The sequence below is a fragment of the Mus caroli genome, unplaced genomic scaffold (assembly GCF_978045245.1).
Source record: "Mus caroli unplaced genomic scaffold, Mus_caroli_1 scaffold_7, whole genome shotgun sequence".
Classification (NCBI taxonomy): Eukaryota; Metazoa; Chordata; class Mammalia; order Rodentia; family Muridae; genus Mus; species Mus caroli.
In genome coordinates, this window is record NW_028227262.1 from 26,617,260 (window position 1) to 26,634,920 (window position 17,661).

General features: G+C 44.6%; 1 protein-coding gene across 1 annotated transcript; it reads right to left on the reverse strand.

Moving 5' to 3' along the window:
• Positions 1-23: 23 nt before the first annotated feature.
• Positions 24-9,012, reverse strand: M6pr (mannose-6-phosphate receptor, cation dependent). Its single transcript, XM_021165416.2, has 7 exons — positions 8,725-9,012; positions 5,496-5,675; positions 4,466-4,632; positions 2,710-2,819; positions 2,442-2,572; positions 1,515-1,641; positions 24-1,363 (listed from the first exon to the last, which is right to left on the reverse strand). Exons 2-7 carry the CDS (start codon positions 5,672-5,674, stop codon positions 1,241-1,243), a joined length of 837 nt encoding a protein of 278 aa, XP_021021075.2. The 5' UTR covers position 5,675; positions 8,725-9,012; the 3' UTR covers positions 24-1,240.
• Positions 9,013-17,661: the final 8,649 nt, after the last annotated feature.

Consider the following 17,661-nt stretch of genomic DNA (forward strand, 5'->3'; position numbering starts at 1 on the left):
TAGCACAAATGACAAAGCCAGCGTGTTTTTTATGTTTTTTAATTATTGTGTTTTTGTACAAAAGTGGTATATTATTTTTCATTGAAAACACAGGGGTTAGGATGCAAACGACAAAGGAGAAGCTTTTTTAAAAAATAACATCATTTTTCTTGTATAGAAAGAAACAAAATTTCTTTCTATACAAGGAATGACTTCATTCATTTTCTCTAAAAGTAACGAATGGCCCTGCCTTTCCCACATCTCCTGTGTTCAGATTAACTGTGTTGTTAACGTAGTGGCCTAGGCGTTCACTATTATAGAGATCAGCCTGCGATTCTGGGCAGATGGCCTAAACAGAAAGAAATAGAGGACTAAAAACCTTTTCCCATAGATAAGTGGGTCAGACACTTCCCTGAGCCAGCAGGAGAGACAGGTGCAGCAGTGTCCCCACCCAAAGCAAAGACCTGCAGAGCCTCCATATCCACTTCTGCTTCCATTCCCTTCCTTTAAGATTGGGGAAAGTATAAAAAGCCAAACTACAGATCTGTGAGAAAAGTGCAACTCAGATTTACAAGTACCAGTAGAGGGATATGAGGAAGAACAAGGCTGGCCACTGAGACACAAGGTGACACACAGGGTCTGTTTACTTTAGAAAAGGACTACTTGATTAGGCATTTGGGTTACGTATGGACTTATAAACCATGGCCCAGGGTCCAATTCAAACTATCAAGCCACTTAAAGACCTATACACAACATGATGGCGCCTTAGAGTCCTGTAGTTGGGAAATTTCACATTTTTTTTTCCCTGTCCTCATCCCACACAAGGGACAATCAGGTGACTGATTTCAGGCTCAAAGCAAATGGGAGTATTTGGGTTACAGCCAGGCAAGCACTGCAGAACAACTGGAGGCAACCAAAGGTACAAGTAATCTTTGCTTTGTTAATTAGAGTATCCAGTGTTTTAACTTCTAAAAATGTGTACAGCCAGGGCTCATGGCTTTCTGCCTATTTAGCTGTCCTTGCTCTTCCTGGGGTGCAGGAGTCTGCCCCACAGGCCCTATGTCTGTCTGCCTTCCACTCTACTTGTGCAGAGGAGAAACAATAGGAAGGAGCAAAGAGAGGCAGGTTAGGGTCAAATCAAAAGCCAACTGGAAAGCAAGAATATTAACGGCAAGGTGAGAGACGGGAGACCGGCTTGAGAAGTCTGGCTGAGTATGCTTTGGTTTGGGGACTGAAGAGGTGGCTAGACATTAAAGTGCAATCACATTGGTAGCAGATGATCATCCCTTTCTTCCGACTCCTCCCCCAGCTGGTCATCCCCCACTCCACGATATGCTGCAGGCACATTGCGGGGTTTGGAACGGCACACAAAGTCACAACCATCCTGGAAGTAAAAAGCAAAGGAAAGATAATCTTGATTATCTATTTCAGAGTGAAACAGATGATATGGTTTCAAACTGACGTTCCCCCCAAAGCCCCCTCCCCAGAGAACACCCAAAATCCAAGGCTTAGCCCAAATTAACTTCGCTACTTACAGCTACTAGGTTGCCAAGATCCTGCCAGAAGGCCAGATGAGGAAACTGCTCCATTCCCTTGGCCCCCACTACCAGTCTCTGGTATAAGAAACCCCCAATGATATAGACAGCAACCAACGATGCAAATCTAGACAGGAAGAGAAATACTTAAAACTTATTTTAATCCCGAAGTGGCACCACATACTTCGAAGAGCATTGAGAAGGCCAAGGCTCGATTTTAGCTGTTTTCTAAGTAGCAGTGAGAAGCTAAGGCTAGACTGTACATTCATCTTTAGCTGTTTCCTAAGCTATACTCTAAACAAACAGGGCTGGTAGCTCCTCAGAAAAACCGCTTACGAGTGCTGTGTCCAACACCTAGAAGAGGGGGCAGGAACTTAGTATGTGACTCAAATAGTCATGGATCACTATTAAACAGGCTGCTGCTTTATACAAGCTCTGCTGATGTGATACAGTGCTGCAAAGTGTCCAGCCTTCTCCTGAGAGGAAGCTTAACCAAATGCCTTTACTTTAATCCAGTACTTGGGAAGCAGAGGCCAGCTAAGTCTACATAGCCAGGTTAGCTAGAACTACACAGGGAGACATGCTATATAAACAAAACTCCAGATGCAAATCATTTATTGGGACTAAACCATTTTTTAAGAAGCCAGGTCTGATCAGGTACATCTTTAATATCAGCTCATGGAAGACAGAAATTCTTCTGAGTTTGAGGCCAGCTATAGCTACATATAAGACTGTCTTCAAAAATGTTTTATATTTTTTTTACTACTGTCAGGGATTGAACACAGGACCTTGTACATACTGATCAAGCACTCAACCACCAAGCTATACTCCCTAGCTTAATTTCTTTGAACGTGTACAGTCATATCAGTGAGTCATCTCTAGTATATGTCAGCACACGCAGCTACTGAGAGGGTACAAAGTACTCACATGACAAGTAAGATCGAGCCCACACTGAGGTGTGAGACCTCTGGTGAACAGGCCAGGCTGCTATCCATCTCAAAGAGGTAGAAGCAATCCTGGACTTTGCCTCGTTCCTCAGACACTGGGTTAAAATTAGCCTGATGATGAGAGGACCAAACAGTAATTATGTATGTCTTCTTTCAACTTGCATCCAAAAAACAAGGCTGCCCCTGATAAATGCATAAAGCCCAACCATTTGCTGTTCCTGGTCCCAGGCTGTCCCAGGACACCTTACCGCTAGTGTGTGCCGATTGCAGGAGATCATCACCACTGCACGGCGCTGCTCTTTGCCACAGTGGTTGTCATATTCATCGCCCCCTTTATATATCAGCATGATCCAGTTACCTGAGGAGGGACAAGAACAATGAAGAGCACTATGGAGAGCAGGGAAAGCAGAGGCAACAGTGGGTAGCAGGATGGAGTGGAATAAGCTACTGGAACCGTTTTTAGTTAATGATAATTGATACGATCTGTTTATCTGAATGCTAAACTAAAATCTTTCTTTTTTAAAAGACGAATCTTGCTATGTAGCTCTGGCTGGCCTTAATTCACTATGTAGACCAGGCTGGCCTCCAACTTGTGATCTTCCTGCCTCTGCCTCCCAAGTTTTGAGGTCACAGACATGAGCCTCCTTACCTGGCCTTAAAACTTGTTCTTAAGAAAACTTTTGTTCCCTTGTTTTAAGAGAGCAGTGACCAGATACGTAAGGTTGACCTTATTCCTTTCTATACTAAAGGTAGTCGAGAGACTGTAAAGACAGTTTCTACGCAAGCTTTTAACACTGATGTGCATTTTCTCAACACAATGCAAACAAGAGGGGATTTCACAAGATTGCCAGGCAGCAGGGCGACGGCCAAGTATTTATTTACTATGATTAACATTCTTTGTAAAATACTGTTTGACTGACAACCAGTAAGGATTCTTTCGACTTTGCGTATGAGAAAACAAGGTTTTAAGATTAGTGAGCTGGCGTCTTAAAGCTGTCTGTGGTGGTCTGCATAAGAGTGGCTAAGTCACTATGGCGTGCAACTGTCTGAAAGGATTGTAAAGATTAGGAGGTGTGGCCTTTTGGAGGAAGTATGTCACTGGGGTGGGCTTTGAGGTTTCAAAAACCCATGCAAGGCCCAGAGTCTTTCCCCATCTTTTTACGCAGATCAGGATGTAGAGCTCTGAGCTACTACTTCTCCAGCACCATGTGTACCTGTGTACTGCCATGCTCCCTTTGTGGTGATAGTGCACTAACCTCTGAAAATGTAAGCCTCCAATGAAATGCTTTCTCTTGATCATGGTGTCTGTTTATAGCAAGAGAACAGTGTCTGAAACACCATCGCACTAGGAGAGAGTCTGGGTCAAGAACTTGCTTTATTATTTACATAGTCAATATCTACACTGGATAATTGATCTGTTATGGGAAGAAATCAGACCACAGGTGCTCCCCTCCAGCATATACTTTCATGACATTTGAAAATTACAGCTGTTAGTGCAAGTAGGCAGAGGGTCCCCCCCCCCCCCTTAAATAGACTTACTGGTTTGCACAAAAAAAGTTATCTTAAAATTCAATAGTGGTTAATTTGATGAGAAATGGCAGTGGCTGGTATGGAACTGGTTAAGTATTTGGGTGACTAGCAGGGACTCCAGACTATGTAAAATTCTGGCTAGGGTCAATCATGCTCAGTCATTCATATTCATATTTGCTTTTCCATCCTTTTCTTCTGTCTTCCTTTTTTGTGGTATTAAGGATCAACGTCAGAACTTTGTGCATATGGGCAAATGCTCTACTTTGAACTGTTATGTCCAATCTTATATTCTCTTTATCAAAGTTTTGCACTGTCTTCAAACACAGAGGTGCCCTGAGCAGCTCTGAACTGGGCACTGTGAGTTACAGTCTAGACCAACTCCATCAAGCATGGCATACAGAAAGCTGGAGAAGGCCAACGCATACAGGATTATTGGAGGGCTGACTTGGGATTAGTCAGCAGGAAATATCTTACTTCCATTGAAGATGTGAGTCTCATTGATTCTCCCAACCACTGTCTCCTTGTCATTGCTTTTGTTGATCTGGACCAGGCCTGCTCCAGAGGAGTGGTTGCTAGCTTCCCGGCATACTCTGAATATGTAGCTGTATGTGTCCGAGCCCTGGCCCACAGTGCTCTCAAAACTATACAAGAAAAGGAGGAAGAGAAAAAGAACAGGATTACTAGTTACCATGCTCAGGAAAGAACAGTCTCCCTCCTCCTATCAAAGGCATAACAACTATTGAATTATGAGTTATTTGTGGCCCCATGGACTGTCCTACTTGTTGATAATAGGTTCAAATATACCATCCAAGACAGCAATACATTCTAGAATACCCATTCTAGCTACATAAAAGTGTTAGCTGTTTCCCCACAGCAAGGGTTTGTTTGTTTTCATGGGATCGTCATATGTTTAAAGATCATTTTCATGTTTAGCTGAAGATTCCCTGACACAGATGAAGACATACTTAGACATACATATGTTTAAATGTGTCTGTTTGATGTTTTTAAAGTCTTATATGAAGCCATCAAGTAATGTTCCAATTTCTACAAGCTGGTGTTTTAGACCTTGTCTTTAGAAACTGATACTTTTCTGTGAAAGAGAAGAAAAACATACATAGTATCATGGCTGTGAACTTGGTATCAAAGAAGGGGATGTATTACAGCCAAATAAAACTAATAGTTGCTAAAGTTCACATTAGAGCCTGTACCATTCATGTACCCCTTCCACATTAAAGCTGAAGTATACTCATGAAAGAGAAAAGACCCTTAGATAGTTTCTTCCCTCTCAGGTTCTTTTTTTTTTTTTTTAAAGATTTATTTATTATATGTAAGTATACTGCAGCTGTTTTCAGACACCCCAGAAGAGGGAGTCAGATCTCATTACAGATGGTTGTGAGCCACCATGTGGTAGCTGGGATTTGAACTCAGGACCTTTGGAAGAGCAGTCATTGCTCTTAACCCGCTGAGCCATCTCTCCAGCCCCCCATCAGGTTCTTTCCTTTACCTTTTGTTAAACAGTGGCCGTAACCTCTCCAGGAGAGCCACCTCGTTCTTTGACTCCTTATCCTTCTCTCCCACCAGGTCACACGATTTTTCTTCTATCTGCCAGGATTCTCTCACAGCCACAGCCAGGAGTAGTAACAATACCAGTTCAGTCCTCCAGCAGCCAGAGAAGGGGAACATTCTTTTGGAAGAGTGTGTTGAAGGTGAAGGCAGGATCAGGAGAGAAAGAAAACAGATCAGTCACACAACTGTGCAAAAAATAATGGCATTTTGACACTCAAAAAGCATGACTGCTCCAAAACAAACGGGGCTCCGTGTAGAGCCAAAGGTCTTTAATCTCTATACTCAGAGGCAGATGTAGATGGACCTTTGTGAATTTGAGGCCAGCAAGAGATACTTGGTGAGACACCCTGTCTCAAATACCTCTAAAAACCAAAACCCAGGGAAACAAATGGGGGAGAGGGGATGTTAAGAGGAAGAAAATATAAGCCAGGGTACATCCATCTTTGTATTGTTACTGTTTGATGAATTTATGTTGTAGTATCCCATTTTTCAAAGTCAAATACTAGTTTATAAATAAAGCCTAAGTCAGTGGCCTTCCCTGGAACATCCCATCATGGTTTACACAGATCCTAGCTTGAAGTTATTATGAAAGATGTAAGGAAGAGAGAGAAGCTTGACTTTGCTGGGCCCTAACATATCAGTAGGGAACATCCAACAATCTTTCTTCAGTCACTGGAAGCATGTGGAATGTGGGTGAAGCAGCCATAGTACCTTAGCTCACCTCAATTACTTATGTGGCATTTCTCTGGGGGAAAAAAAAAATCACCCAATCACAGAAGAAAACTCACTGGGTCAAAGGAGTGACCAGAAGTCTTCCGAAATCTACCTTGCCCCTCCAAGTCACAAATCTTAAGGCCAGCTAAACTTTCAGTGAGATGGCTGTTCTGAGTTCACTTTCTGTTTGTATTATTCTAACAGGCCCATCCAAACTATGGCCCATGGGACACATATATCCCCTGATACCCGTGAATGCAGCCCAACATATTCGTGGATGACAATGTCCTATTTCAATGTTGAAAAGCTGGCTACCTTCATAGTTAGGCCATAGTGACTGATGCTTGCACGAGGCTTCTACTAGTATCTATTACTAACCCTTCAGGCCATTGACATTGTTAATTTTATAATGGTTTCACTCTTTTTTTTGACAGTTAACTCTTCCAGACATTCTCCACAAGAAAGTGAAAGCTCTAACCCTGTGCTCTAAATTCATTTCCCTTTCTCCCTGAAAGGTACATCTGAGTTTCTATTTCCCATATGCAGGGAGGGTAACACACTTACCCATACCCCCCCCCCCCCCCATCAACTCACCAATACAAACAAGGCATTTATTTCCACCCAGTAATCACACGTAGCCAAGAAGTCAAAGGCACTCCTAACACATTTCAGATAGGACACTACAGAACATATGCAGCAGAGTGACAGCCTTCAGCCAGGCACTCCCTGAAATGCTAACAGACATTAACTAGTCAATCCTCTCCAAACCATGTATTAAACTTAACGGTCTCTATTTCACAAGTAAAAACTACAGGACAAACAGAACAAATGCCACTGACACAGCTAATGGAGTAAGACAGATGGCTCCAGAGTCATCTATCCAGAAGGGAGCCAACGCAGAGCCGCCTTTCTCGTTTTTAAAACAGACCAGGAAGGAGAAGTTGCTCTACCTCCCAGTTAACTGTAGTATAACAAGGAGCCCAGGTTTAAGCTCTCCCCTCCCCTGAGCTCAGCTGTTGCTCAACCGGTCACCTCACCTAGTGCTCCTCTGTTAACCTACTCGGTGCCATTTTCCGCAAGTTCTCTCAGGATTTAATTTAAAAAAGTACCATTCTGGGCTCTGAGGCGCTTGCTCCCCAGGACATATCCTGGAGGGATGCTCTCACAGAATGAATGCTGTGCACTCTGGCCTCCAAGTTAGTTCCTCATTTGTTAACTGTTGCTGCTTTCTCTTCCCAAATTAGGGCAAAGAATTTCACAAAATTGGGACAGGATGAAAAATTAAAACAAGCCACGATAGGCACTGGGTGAGCGGAACTGTCTGTCATTTGCTTAAACGTTCAAAAAGTTAGAAGAATAACTTTACACTCCTCCCAGCTTAAGATCTGAGTCTAATTTTGAGCTGCTCCTCCTTGATTCAGTGTGGTGTATGTTTGAAATGCTATGCCTGCATTGTGTTAGTTACACAGCCTAGAAAAGATAAGGGGTCTGACGCTTATAGTTGCTCACTGAGTTACTTGTCCTAGGCTACACAAATATTAAATTAACCTGGATGACTTAATGACATGAAGGCATCTGTGGTCAAACTTCTGATAAATACGGGCCCAAATAGAGAGCAGGATAAAACTGAAAGCTGGGCAGTTCCTATTTAGCATGGTCCAAAGAGATCCTCAGAGTGCAAGCATTTATAACTCTCAGACGCTGTAAAACAGGATCTTAGGCTCTTGAGAATTCCCCTTTCTTATTCTATGGAGACAGATCTAGTGGCAATGCTGAAACATTCTCTATAGGACGGCGAGTGACTAAGTTAGGGGTTGGGAAACTGCTAACCTCTCAGCCCTGAACGCACTTTTCCACTCATGGCCGTTTTCCATTTTCTAACGGAGGGCTTTATTTTCTTTCTCCTGGTTCATTGCAGCCAACACGTTTAAGATCAGTCTCAACTGGCAGAAAGGCCCGAGGTTTAAAGTGCCCCAAGGAGGCAGTTCTGTGCTTCAAAGTCTCCACAGAAACACAAGACACTCCTGTCACTCTTTTCCACATCATGCTAACAGACCTTCCTCGAACTTCTTCCAGGAGTCTGGAAATTCTCGCCTTTCATCTACTCAAAGTCATACCTTACCCCCAAATGACGCCATGACGCCACTTTACTCCCACGATACAGGTCAAAATTCTCCCTACAAGCATCCAGTTAACACTTCACACATGGGCACTTTCCTTTTCCCACCTTCAAAACACCTCAAATCCCTCTCTGATCTTGGAACTCCTCTTCCTCACTCCTAGAAGTCTGGCGTTCTCCATTCTCATGCCTTTTGCCTCAAGTCCTCCCTAGGGCTCCCCAGCAGGATCTCCAGCCAGAACCATGGCCAAGCGAGAGTCCTGGTCTGCACCTCCTTCAGTACAGAGGTGTGCAAGGACCCCCAGCCCGCTTCCTCCACGCCCCCAACACTCACGTGTCACGGGAAAACAGAGCAACCGCGGCTCAGAAGCCCCCAAGAATGTGTCTCTGAGGTTGGAAGACGCGTGCGGAGATCAGGGGTGCGGGGGCGCAGACCCCAGTCCCTCGATTCCTCTCTGAAGCCAGCGCTCCCCTAGGCGCCGCGAAGCGCCCCGCTCCAGAAGCCGGAAACAGGAAGCAGCGAGAGCCTGCTGAGCAACTGCTCCTCCCACTAGACTCCGCGGCATGTGACCGCAGAACCTTCGTTCCCTGGTCTCTCTTCTGGACGCTGATTGGTCAGCAGCCTAGTTCGCTGTTCCCCTGGTCCCATCAACTCCAATCACTCGGAGATTGTCAAGATCAGTTTCTTCTTTTCGGGTCGCCTTTCTACCAATGAGGTTCGAGCTCCGCCTCCAGGGACTCTGGGCGGGCGCTCCCCATTCACGCGGGGTCATGCGCCAGGTGTCCCAATAGGTCCGATTAAAGACAGTACGTGAGGGCGATCTGTGGAACTACGGAGAGTGTCGCTTCCTGGGCTTGCTGGGAGTTGTAGTTCCCTCGCCCGACGCTCTCTGGGAGTTGTAGTTTCTAGGACTCTTCTGCTACCTTGGTGGCCTCTGTGCGGCGCTGTTTAGCCATCAGTGGGCTGGGATCACTCCTGGCTTGCAGTTCACTCTGCTACCCAGACAGTGGAATGTTAGGTCCTGCCTGTTTTGATTTTCTTTGTTCAGAATTTTCTAATTCTTTCGGGACATAGCTATTGTTACTGTTACCTCGGCAATGAATTTTCCTATTGTGGCATCTTGCTAGATAAGCATACTGTCAAAGGCATATATCAAAGGCGCCTGCCCTATGTGTGCCGGCCCTCTAGCCTGCACTTCAGTTTGGGGGGACCCGTGTCTTTGTGCCTTTGGCAAGGTCATTTGAAGACTCTTTGGATTTATTATCCACTGTCTCAAGCCCTAGTTGTTCTTAGAGCTTGGTTTGAAACAATTGCGGCTTCCTGGATTCGCACTCCAGGTTACTCATTTCTTCCTCTGAAGTTTCTTTTGGCTTTAGCTACTCATGCCCCTTTTACTCTCACGTGCTTTTGCATGCACCTCCCTCACTCTGCTTAGATAGGGATTCATGTCAGAGGTAGAACTGTGTCTAAACTGCTAACACCGTAGTGTCCTATACTTTTTAAAAAAGTTAACTTAAAAGTTTTAATACATTTTAATTAAAGTATAATTACTTCCACTTCCTCTGATTCTTTCCTTCTTCCATTTCTTCCGAAGGCCCCTTCACCTAGCTCGCCCCATGTCCCCAACTCAGACTGATGGTCTCATCTTCTTTAATTGTTATAGTTACAAATATTTGCATAGATACACTACAACCTGCTGAATCTGTTTATGTTTGTATGTACATGATTTCAAGGATGATCACTTTGTATGGCATAGCCTCACTTCTCTGTTAGCATATTGATATCGCTATTGTTTAGATCTTGTTTTTGCGACCATTTCTATGAGACTGTTTCACACTAGACATCCTGGTATTGCAGCTCTTACAGTTTTTTCAGCCCCCCTCTTTTTTTTTTTTTAATGTGTCCTGAGTCATAGATGCAGGAGCTGTGATGTAGAGGTATCCATCAACATATGAGGGACATCTACTGTACCTTTATGGATTTCTTACTATGCTGGCCATTGCGATTTATAGGTACCACAGCTGGGTAGGACTATTAATTGCCCCTCCTCTGGCACCTTGTAGAGTATTTTCTGGTACCTTGGAAGCTATACTGCAGGAATGAGGCTTTCAGGTTAGATCGAGCTCATATAGTCTGAGCCCTGTATCCTAGATGTGCTGTGTCCTCAGCAAGAGGTGTTTACCTTTGACCTCTGAGAGGCAACCGAGGGCAGCAGCCATTGTTTATATTGTTTTGAGGGTCACTTGAATGGCCCTGACCAATCATTCTAGAGACATCGCATGCTTTCCATTGGGGGTTTTGTTAGTCTGTGGTTCTTGTGGGAAGTATGTTCAGCCCAAGTGGCATAACTTTCATATATATAGTGTGATATATGTATATATATTATGTGTGAATGTGTGTGTGTGCATTGTGTATAATTTTAGGTAAATATTAAATAATAAGATTACATGAGGGTTTATCAAAAAGCCTTGGTGTTATTTGTCCCTCCTCCTTCTGTGCTGCCCTCCTTTCCCTCTGGTTTCATAGTTTGCATCATAGAGTGCATAGTAGCAGTTCTTGTCTGGCAGCATCTTGACAACAGTGGTGTAGGGGTTGTCCACAGTCTGCCCCACATCTCCTGCCAGGATCTCCTTGCCTTCCTCCAAGATGATGTTCTTCTTGCCCTCACTCAGGCAAAAGAGCACTGCCTTCTTGCGCTTCTTCACTTCTGGTGTTGAAGACTTGCGAACTTTCACGTCATTGAACACCTTGAAGATAGCCACAGCAGAGGCCATGGTTCCGGAAATGAATGGAAGACAGAAAGAGCTGCTGAAGACCTGAGCTCCTGCAGCTGCCCGGATCTGGCTGAACCTGATTTCTGTGTTGTTGCTTGTTTTGATTTTACTTTTCAAGACAGGTTTCCCGGCCTGGCGTGGTGGCGCATGCCTTTAATTCCAGCACTCGGGAGGCAGAGGCAGGCAGATTTCTGAGTTAGAGGCCAGCCTGGTCTACAAAGTGAGTTCCAGGACAGCCAGGGCTATACAGAGAAACCCTGTCTCAAAAACCAAAACCAAAACCAAAAAAAGACACGGTTTCCTTATGTAGCTTTTGCCGTCTTGGAACTCACTCTGTAGTAGATCAGGCTGGCCTCAAACTCATAGATAACTGCCTGCCTCTGCCTCTCAAATACTGGGATTAAAGGCATGCATTATAAACAGCCACATTCCTCCCCTTCTTTCCACTTCTATCTCCCGAAATGTTCCTTGAGGCAGGGGTTGACAAAGATGTCCCACTTGTTACTGAGCATTCAGTCACTTATTCGGTCTTAGCATTTGGAAGCATTCCGAGTCTCTGCATTGACCTCTGCCACCTGCAACGGGAAGCTTCTTTCACTAAGGTTGGGAACAGCTCAGATCTATGAATCGAAACATAAATAGTTAGAAGGCAGTTTGGCAGCGCTACCATTTAGCAAAACAATATCATCCGATTCTCCCCTGCGGCCTATTCTTTTTCCAGCCTGGGGTTTCCGTACAGACGTCAATATCCTCCTGTAGGAAGTCCTCAGATCCAGTCAAGAGAGCAGTTGTTACACCAGTCATCAGTTTTGTCGCTAGGGGCGCTGTTGTATAGTGTGTTCCTTAGATTTGTAACTTTTTCTTCAAATGGAAACATTTCTTCCAGGAGGTACTGGACGGGGCCTCAGGAGGGAAGCAGACGGTCACATGTACTAAATAACACAAGCTTGGAAGATTCACTGGGGCTCATTTCAACAGTAAAGAAGAGAGTAGAGAGCTGCTGCGGTGGAGACTCTGACCGCCCAAACCAAGGTCAGAAAGAGACAAGTAGGTAGAGAGTTCTGGGCTTTAGTTTTCAGGAGTCATCACCTATGTTGGGGTAGGCTTTCTGATGACACGGCTGCCTTTGAATCACCCCTACTCCTTGTAAGGGACCCCTCTCCCACATTCCTGCTAGTAACCCTCATTGGTTCACCATATTGGACCTCGGTGCCAGTACTTACATGGGTCTTCCAACAGGCTCCCTTTCTGGGGTGAGCCAATGTGTATGTGTGTCGTGACTGCTCAGGAAAAGTCTGTCATGCATCATGAACCCGTTGGCACATCTCGCCTGCTAGATCAGTAAGTAGTTCAGCATGCAGGGCCCAGAGCTGAGGGAAATCAAGGATCAATTTCCCTCATCAGGATGCAGAGCGCCTTCCAGCATTATGAATGCTAGCCAGCAGGCGGCGCCTGCTCAGTTCAAGATCAAGTTCTTGGTATCTTGCTAAGTGTGAGGCCTCTTCTTTCCTAATAGAGTCTTACCCATTTAGTTATGGTGAGCATCCGAGAGCAATAATAACCTACATTGTATTAGGTGCCTCTGGAGCCCTACTGACCGATAACCCATAGGCAAACAACTCATGCCTGACATCAACATTTTAATTTCAGAACTCATGTCTTCTAAAGGAAGCATTGCCCACCACAGAGGGCACATCTGTTCAAACTCCTTTAAATATATGTTTTTAATTAGCTTACCAACTACTGGGGTTTTATAAGCCTCAGTATACATCCTGAGTTTTGGTCTATCCCTCCCCACCCCTCCTTTCTCTATCCCATTGTCTCATCTGTTTTTAAATGTTTAGCTCCCAGGGTTCCCACCGGCTTTGTTGATTACTTCCAGTTCCACTTCAGAAATCTGGCTTCTAGGCATTGTCTGAAGGAGCATTGGGCTGCACAGAGGGGATCGTGTTGGTAACAGGATCCCGAGTGAGCAGGTTGGGTGGCCAGTCTTCTGTGGGAGTGGAAGCAGAGCGGACTCTCCCCAGTCCAGGGTTTCTGTGCCCAGTCTAAGGGCTTTGCATGTTTGAATTTCTGCCTCACAGAACAGACTTCAAGGTCCCTGACATAGATAAAGGCTGTCCAGCGGCTGGGGAGCTGTGTTGAGAGTGGTCCTTTAACCTCTTGACACTTCACTGTGGCTGTGTTAACATATTCTACTCTGGTTTCGATGGCAGACACATCCTTCCTGAACTCCACTTCTGCTCTGCCTAGGGGTTTTTGGAAACCAGTACTTCCTTGTTATGCATGTATTTAACTTAACCACCTCGAGGCAGATTTTAATCTTGATGTTTATCGATGTCTGTCAAACTGATAACATTGAACATATTTCAAAGGGTAAATACATTTTCGGTCTCTGCAACTTTCACTTTTACTAACTTAAACATGTGTGGGAAATGCAAGAAGGAGTACGAAGGAGCTGGATCCCAGCACTAGAGGAGCTGAGGCAGGAGGATTGCAAATTCAAAGGAGTGCTTGGTCCACACAGTGAGACCCTGTCTCCAACCACCCCCCCCCCCAAAACGACAACTCTATTTGAGTTCAATTGTTTACATGATGCTCCATTTATTTTACTCTCTTTTATCCTTGTTCCTTTCCACATTAGTTGATTTTTGAACAACTTAAGGATTACTGCCTTCATTACCATTAAACATACCAGAGTGTATTTCCTAAGAACAAGACATTTTTTTGTAATAATAGTATAATTATCAAAACCAGGAGCTATAAGATGAACTCAATATTATTATTATCTAATCTCTAGTGTCATGCACAATGTCACTAGTTGTTCTAATAAACATTCCTTTCTTTCCACTGCTTCCCAGGCCCCAGCTATAGGAGCCGAGTCAGAGACACGGTGCAATTAGTTGTCTTATTTGACCTTTGAACTTTGAGAATATTGGTCAGTTACAGACTGTCTTACTTTACTTTGTTTTTTTCCCCCGTAAGGATTTGTTTTCTAGTAAGATGATCAACTACCTAAAAGATAAGTGATTCTTTATATACTGAAATAGTGATTCGACAGTTGTTATGACCTCAGAGGCTGAGGAAACAACTCAAAAATAAAGTTAGCACTTCCTCACCACAGGTCAGAGACCCAGACTTCTTGGCCAGGGTGTGGTTTCTGCCACAGAAGCATGTAGCACATGGAGGGGCAGGGACATTGCTTTGGAGGACATAGGACACTGCTAAGAACAAATGGGTGTCTCCTTATGGGAGTTCCTTTGTCCTTTTGATTCTCCCACATCATTTTAGAAAAATATTTTTTTTTCCCACATGTATGAGTGTTTTGCCTGTATGTGTGTATATGTGCTGTGTTTGTGCCTGGTGCCCAAGGAGGCCAGAGGGGGGCGCTGTATACCCTGGATCCAGAGTTATAGGCAGCTGTAAGCCATGGATGTGGGTGTTGGGAAACTGAACCCTGGTCCTCTGTAAGAGCAGCAAGAACTTCCCTTTTTTTTTTTTTTTTTTCTTTTGGTTGTTTTTTCGAGACAGGGTTTCTCTGAGACAGGATTTCTCTGTTTAGCCCTGGCTGTCCTGGAACTCACTTTGTAGACCAGGCTGGCCTCGAACTCAGAAATCCGCCTGCTTCTGCCTCCCGAGTGTTGGGATTAAAGGCATGTGCCACCATGCCTGGCAAGAACTTCTAACCACTTAACAGTCTCTCTACCCTGACTGCTCCCTCCCATCCTTAAAGTGAGTTCCAGGACAGCCAGGGCTATACAGAGAAACCCTGTCTCAAAAAATCAAAATAAGACAAACAAACAAAGAGAAAACCACTATGTGTTTATTTTGTATCTTTTTAAAGACAAGATCTCAGTATGTTACCCTGGCTGGCTTGGGACTCAAATAAATCTGCCTGCCTCTGCCTCCTGCGTGCTGGAATGAAATGTGTGAGGGCAATCAACCATTGTTAGGAGACCCCAAGATCAGGGGAGGAGGCTTCCTTTCTACCCTGGACACAAACCACACTCGAACACCTGTCTTCACAGAGAGAGCCTTTATTAAGCAGGGAAGCACAGTTAAAATGGCTGCTTTCTGACTCAGACAGGAAAACAGCAGCAAATGACCTTTCAGTTGAATTTTTTTGATTTTTCGAGACAGGGTTTCTCTGTGTAGCTCTGGCTGTCCTGGAACTCACTCTGAAGACCAGGCTGGCCTCGAACTCAGAAATCCACCTGCCTCTGCCTCCCAAATGCTGGAATTAAAGGCATGCGCCACCACTGCTCGACTCAGTTGAAATTTTTAAGAAGAGAAAAGGGGGAGGGTTGCGTTAGGATGGGCTAGGAAGCAGTGGTATATTTTGATTGAGCATATTAATTAGGTCAACCAAGGGGGACTTTTGTTTGCTGGACTTCAATACTTTAAGAACTAACCCTTGGTAGTCAGCCTCAGGAGGAAGAACTGGCCAAATAAGAGACTAGACCTTCCTGGCTAGCTTTAGGAATATAATCTAAAGGGCAAGGCAGAGGGAGTGGGGAAGAAGGGCAAGGCTTGCCAGAGCTGTGCTGGCCAGAGTCCCTTCAACCATGTCTGGCCTAGATCTTGTACTTTAAGTCAAGCTGAAATGTCCATCTAGATCCTAATACATAAGGAATCTTTAGTTAACTATAAATACATTACTCTCTTGCTACGGAAGTAGATCTTAGGTTTTTTTTTTTTGTTGTTGTTTTTTTAAACAAACTTCAGTTACAGTGCACTTAGCTCTTACCATGACATCCTTTACCAAGCTCAAGTGTTGCAAACTGTTTACAACACTGTAACCATTGTCTAATTGTGTCAAACAATTGTGTGGGACCAATTTTTGACCTTGCTGACTTAGTTTTGGTTCTGTTGTTGTGATAAACTACCTTATGAAAACCAACTTAGGAGAGAAAGGGTTTAAAGAAAGGTAAAATAAATACAATTCCTGATTCCAGCCCATCACTGCAGTGAAGTCAAGGCAGCAGGAACTGGAAGCAGCCTGTCACATCCCGAGTCAAGATAAAGGATGAAATGTATGTGCACGTGTGTGTGCTCTGCTCACTCAGCACTCTTACACAGTTCAGGATGGCGAGGACCCACAGCATGGGGTTGCCCATAAGGCAGATCTTCCCAACTCTATTAAAGCAATAAAGGTAATTGCACAGGCATGCTTACAGGCCAACCCAGTCTAGACTGTCCTGCATTGAGGCCATCTTCCCAGGTGATTCTAAACTGGGTCAAACTGACCAAACTTCACATCTTTTCTCATCTAAAGGCAGTTTCCTTTTTCTTTAATCTTCTTGGTCCAAAATACAATTTATATCTTTTTCTAGGGGTCTTTAGTGGGTTCGGTTTCTTTACCAATTAAAGAAGAAAAAGGCAGGAGGAAAGTGAAGGGGGATCTTGACCACTCAGGAAGAAACAACAGATGAAAAACATTTCTTTCTTTCTAAAAGTTAATTAATGTTTATTTTGTGTGCATTGTTGTTTTGCCTGCACATAGCATGAGGGTGTAGGATCTCCTGGACCTGGCGTTACAGACAGAGGTGAGGTGCCAGATGCCCTGTGGGTAGTGGGAATTGAACGTGGCTTCTCTGGAAGAGCAGCCAGTGCTTCTAACTGCTGAGCCAACTTTCACCTCCCCACCCCAATACTTTAATTTAAAGTAAAGAAGCTGGGTTGGAGAGATGGCTCAGAGATCAAGGATACTCACTGGCTGGGCCATGGTGATGAATACTTTGAATCCCAGCACTCAAGAGGCAGAGGCAGGCAGATCTCTGCGTCTGAGGCCAACCTGGTCTACAGAGCTAAAGCTACACAGACAAACACTGGAGAGAGAGAGAGAGAGAGAGAGAGAGAGAGAGAGAGAGAGAGAGAGAGAGAGAGAGAGAGAGAGAGAGAGAGAGAGAGAAATGATAAGTTATCTCTGAGGACGAAATGATTGGTGCTGAGACTGAGACATGGAGAAGTAGAGCCAGGTGCAGGCGATGTGGGGGTGAGGGGTGAGGGGTGAGGGTCGAGGGGTGAGAGGGTGAGGGTGGGTGGTGGGAGATGGGGGAGTGGAAGAGCTCCTTTTCCCTATCTTCTCTCTGCAGACAATTACATGAGTCAGTTCAAGCCAAGCATAATTCAGGACTGGCCAGTTTAGACCGGGAAAGCTGATAAACCCACAACTTTGAGGGATCAGGTTGAGGTCAGTCCTTGAGTTTATCCAGCTAGTCTTTCCTGGTTAGCTGGCAGAGGCCCCTTCCTGGCAGGGTGGGGGGAAAATAAGTCTGCTAGGCTGTTATGTCTGGTCAGGAGGCCAAGGAAGAAGCCAGAAGTCTGCTGTCTTTATTATCTTCCTGTGGCCCCTCTCCCCGTCTGTCAAGGCCCGATGTAACTTCTCGTTTCTCCTGTATTTTCCTAGTAGATGTTTCTCCATTGCTTTATTGTTTTCTAAAGTCCTGAAAACACCGTTTTGTTTTTTTTTAAATCAACTAAACAATTGCATTTT

Coding starts and splice junctions, on each gene's coding strand:
- M6pr (XM_021165416.2), bottom strand. CDS start 5,674: ATGTTCCCCTTCTCTGGCTGCTGGAGGACTGAACTGGTATTGTTACTA. Junction 1,642..2,441: donor GGCTCGATCTTACTTGTCAT/GTGAGTACTTTG, acceptor CTTCCTGTCTAG/ATTTGCATCGTTGGTTGCTG. Junction 1,364..1,514: donor ATCTTGGCAACCTAGTAGCT/GTAAGTAGCGAA, acceptor TTTTACTTCCAG/GATGGTTGTGACTTTGTGTG.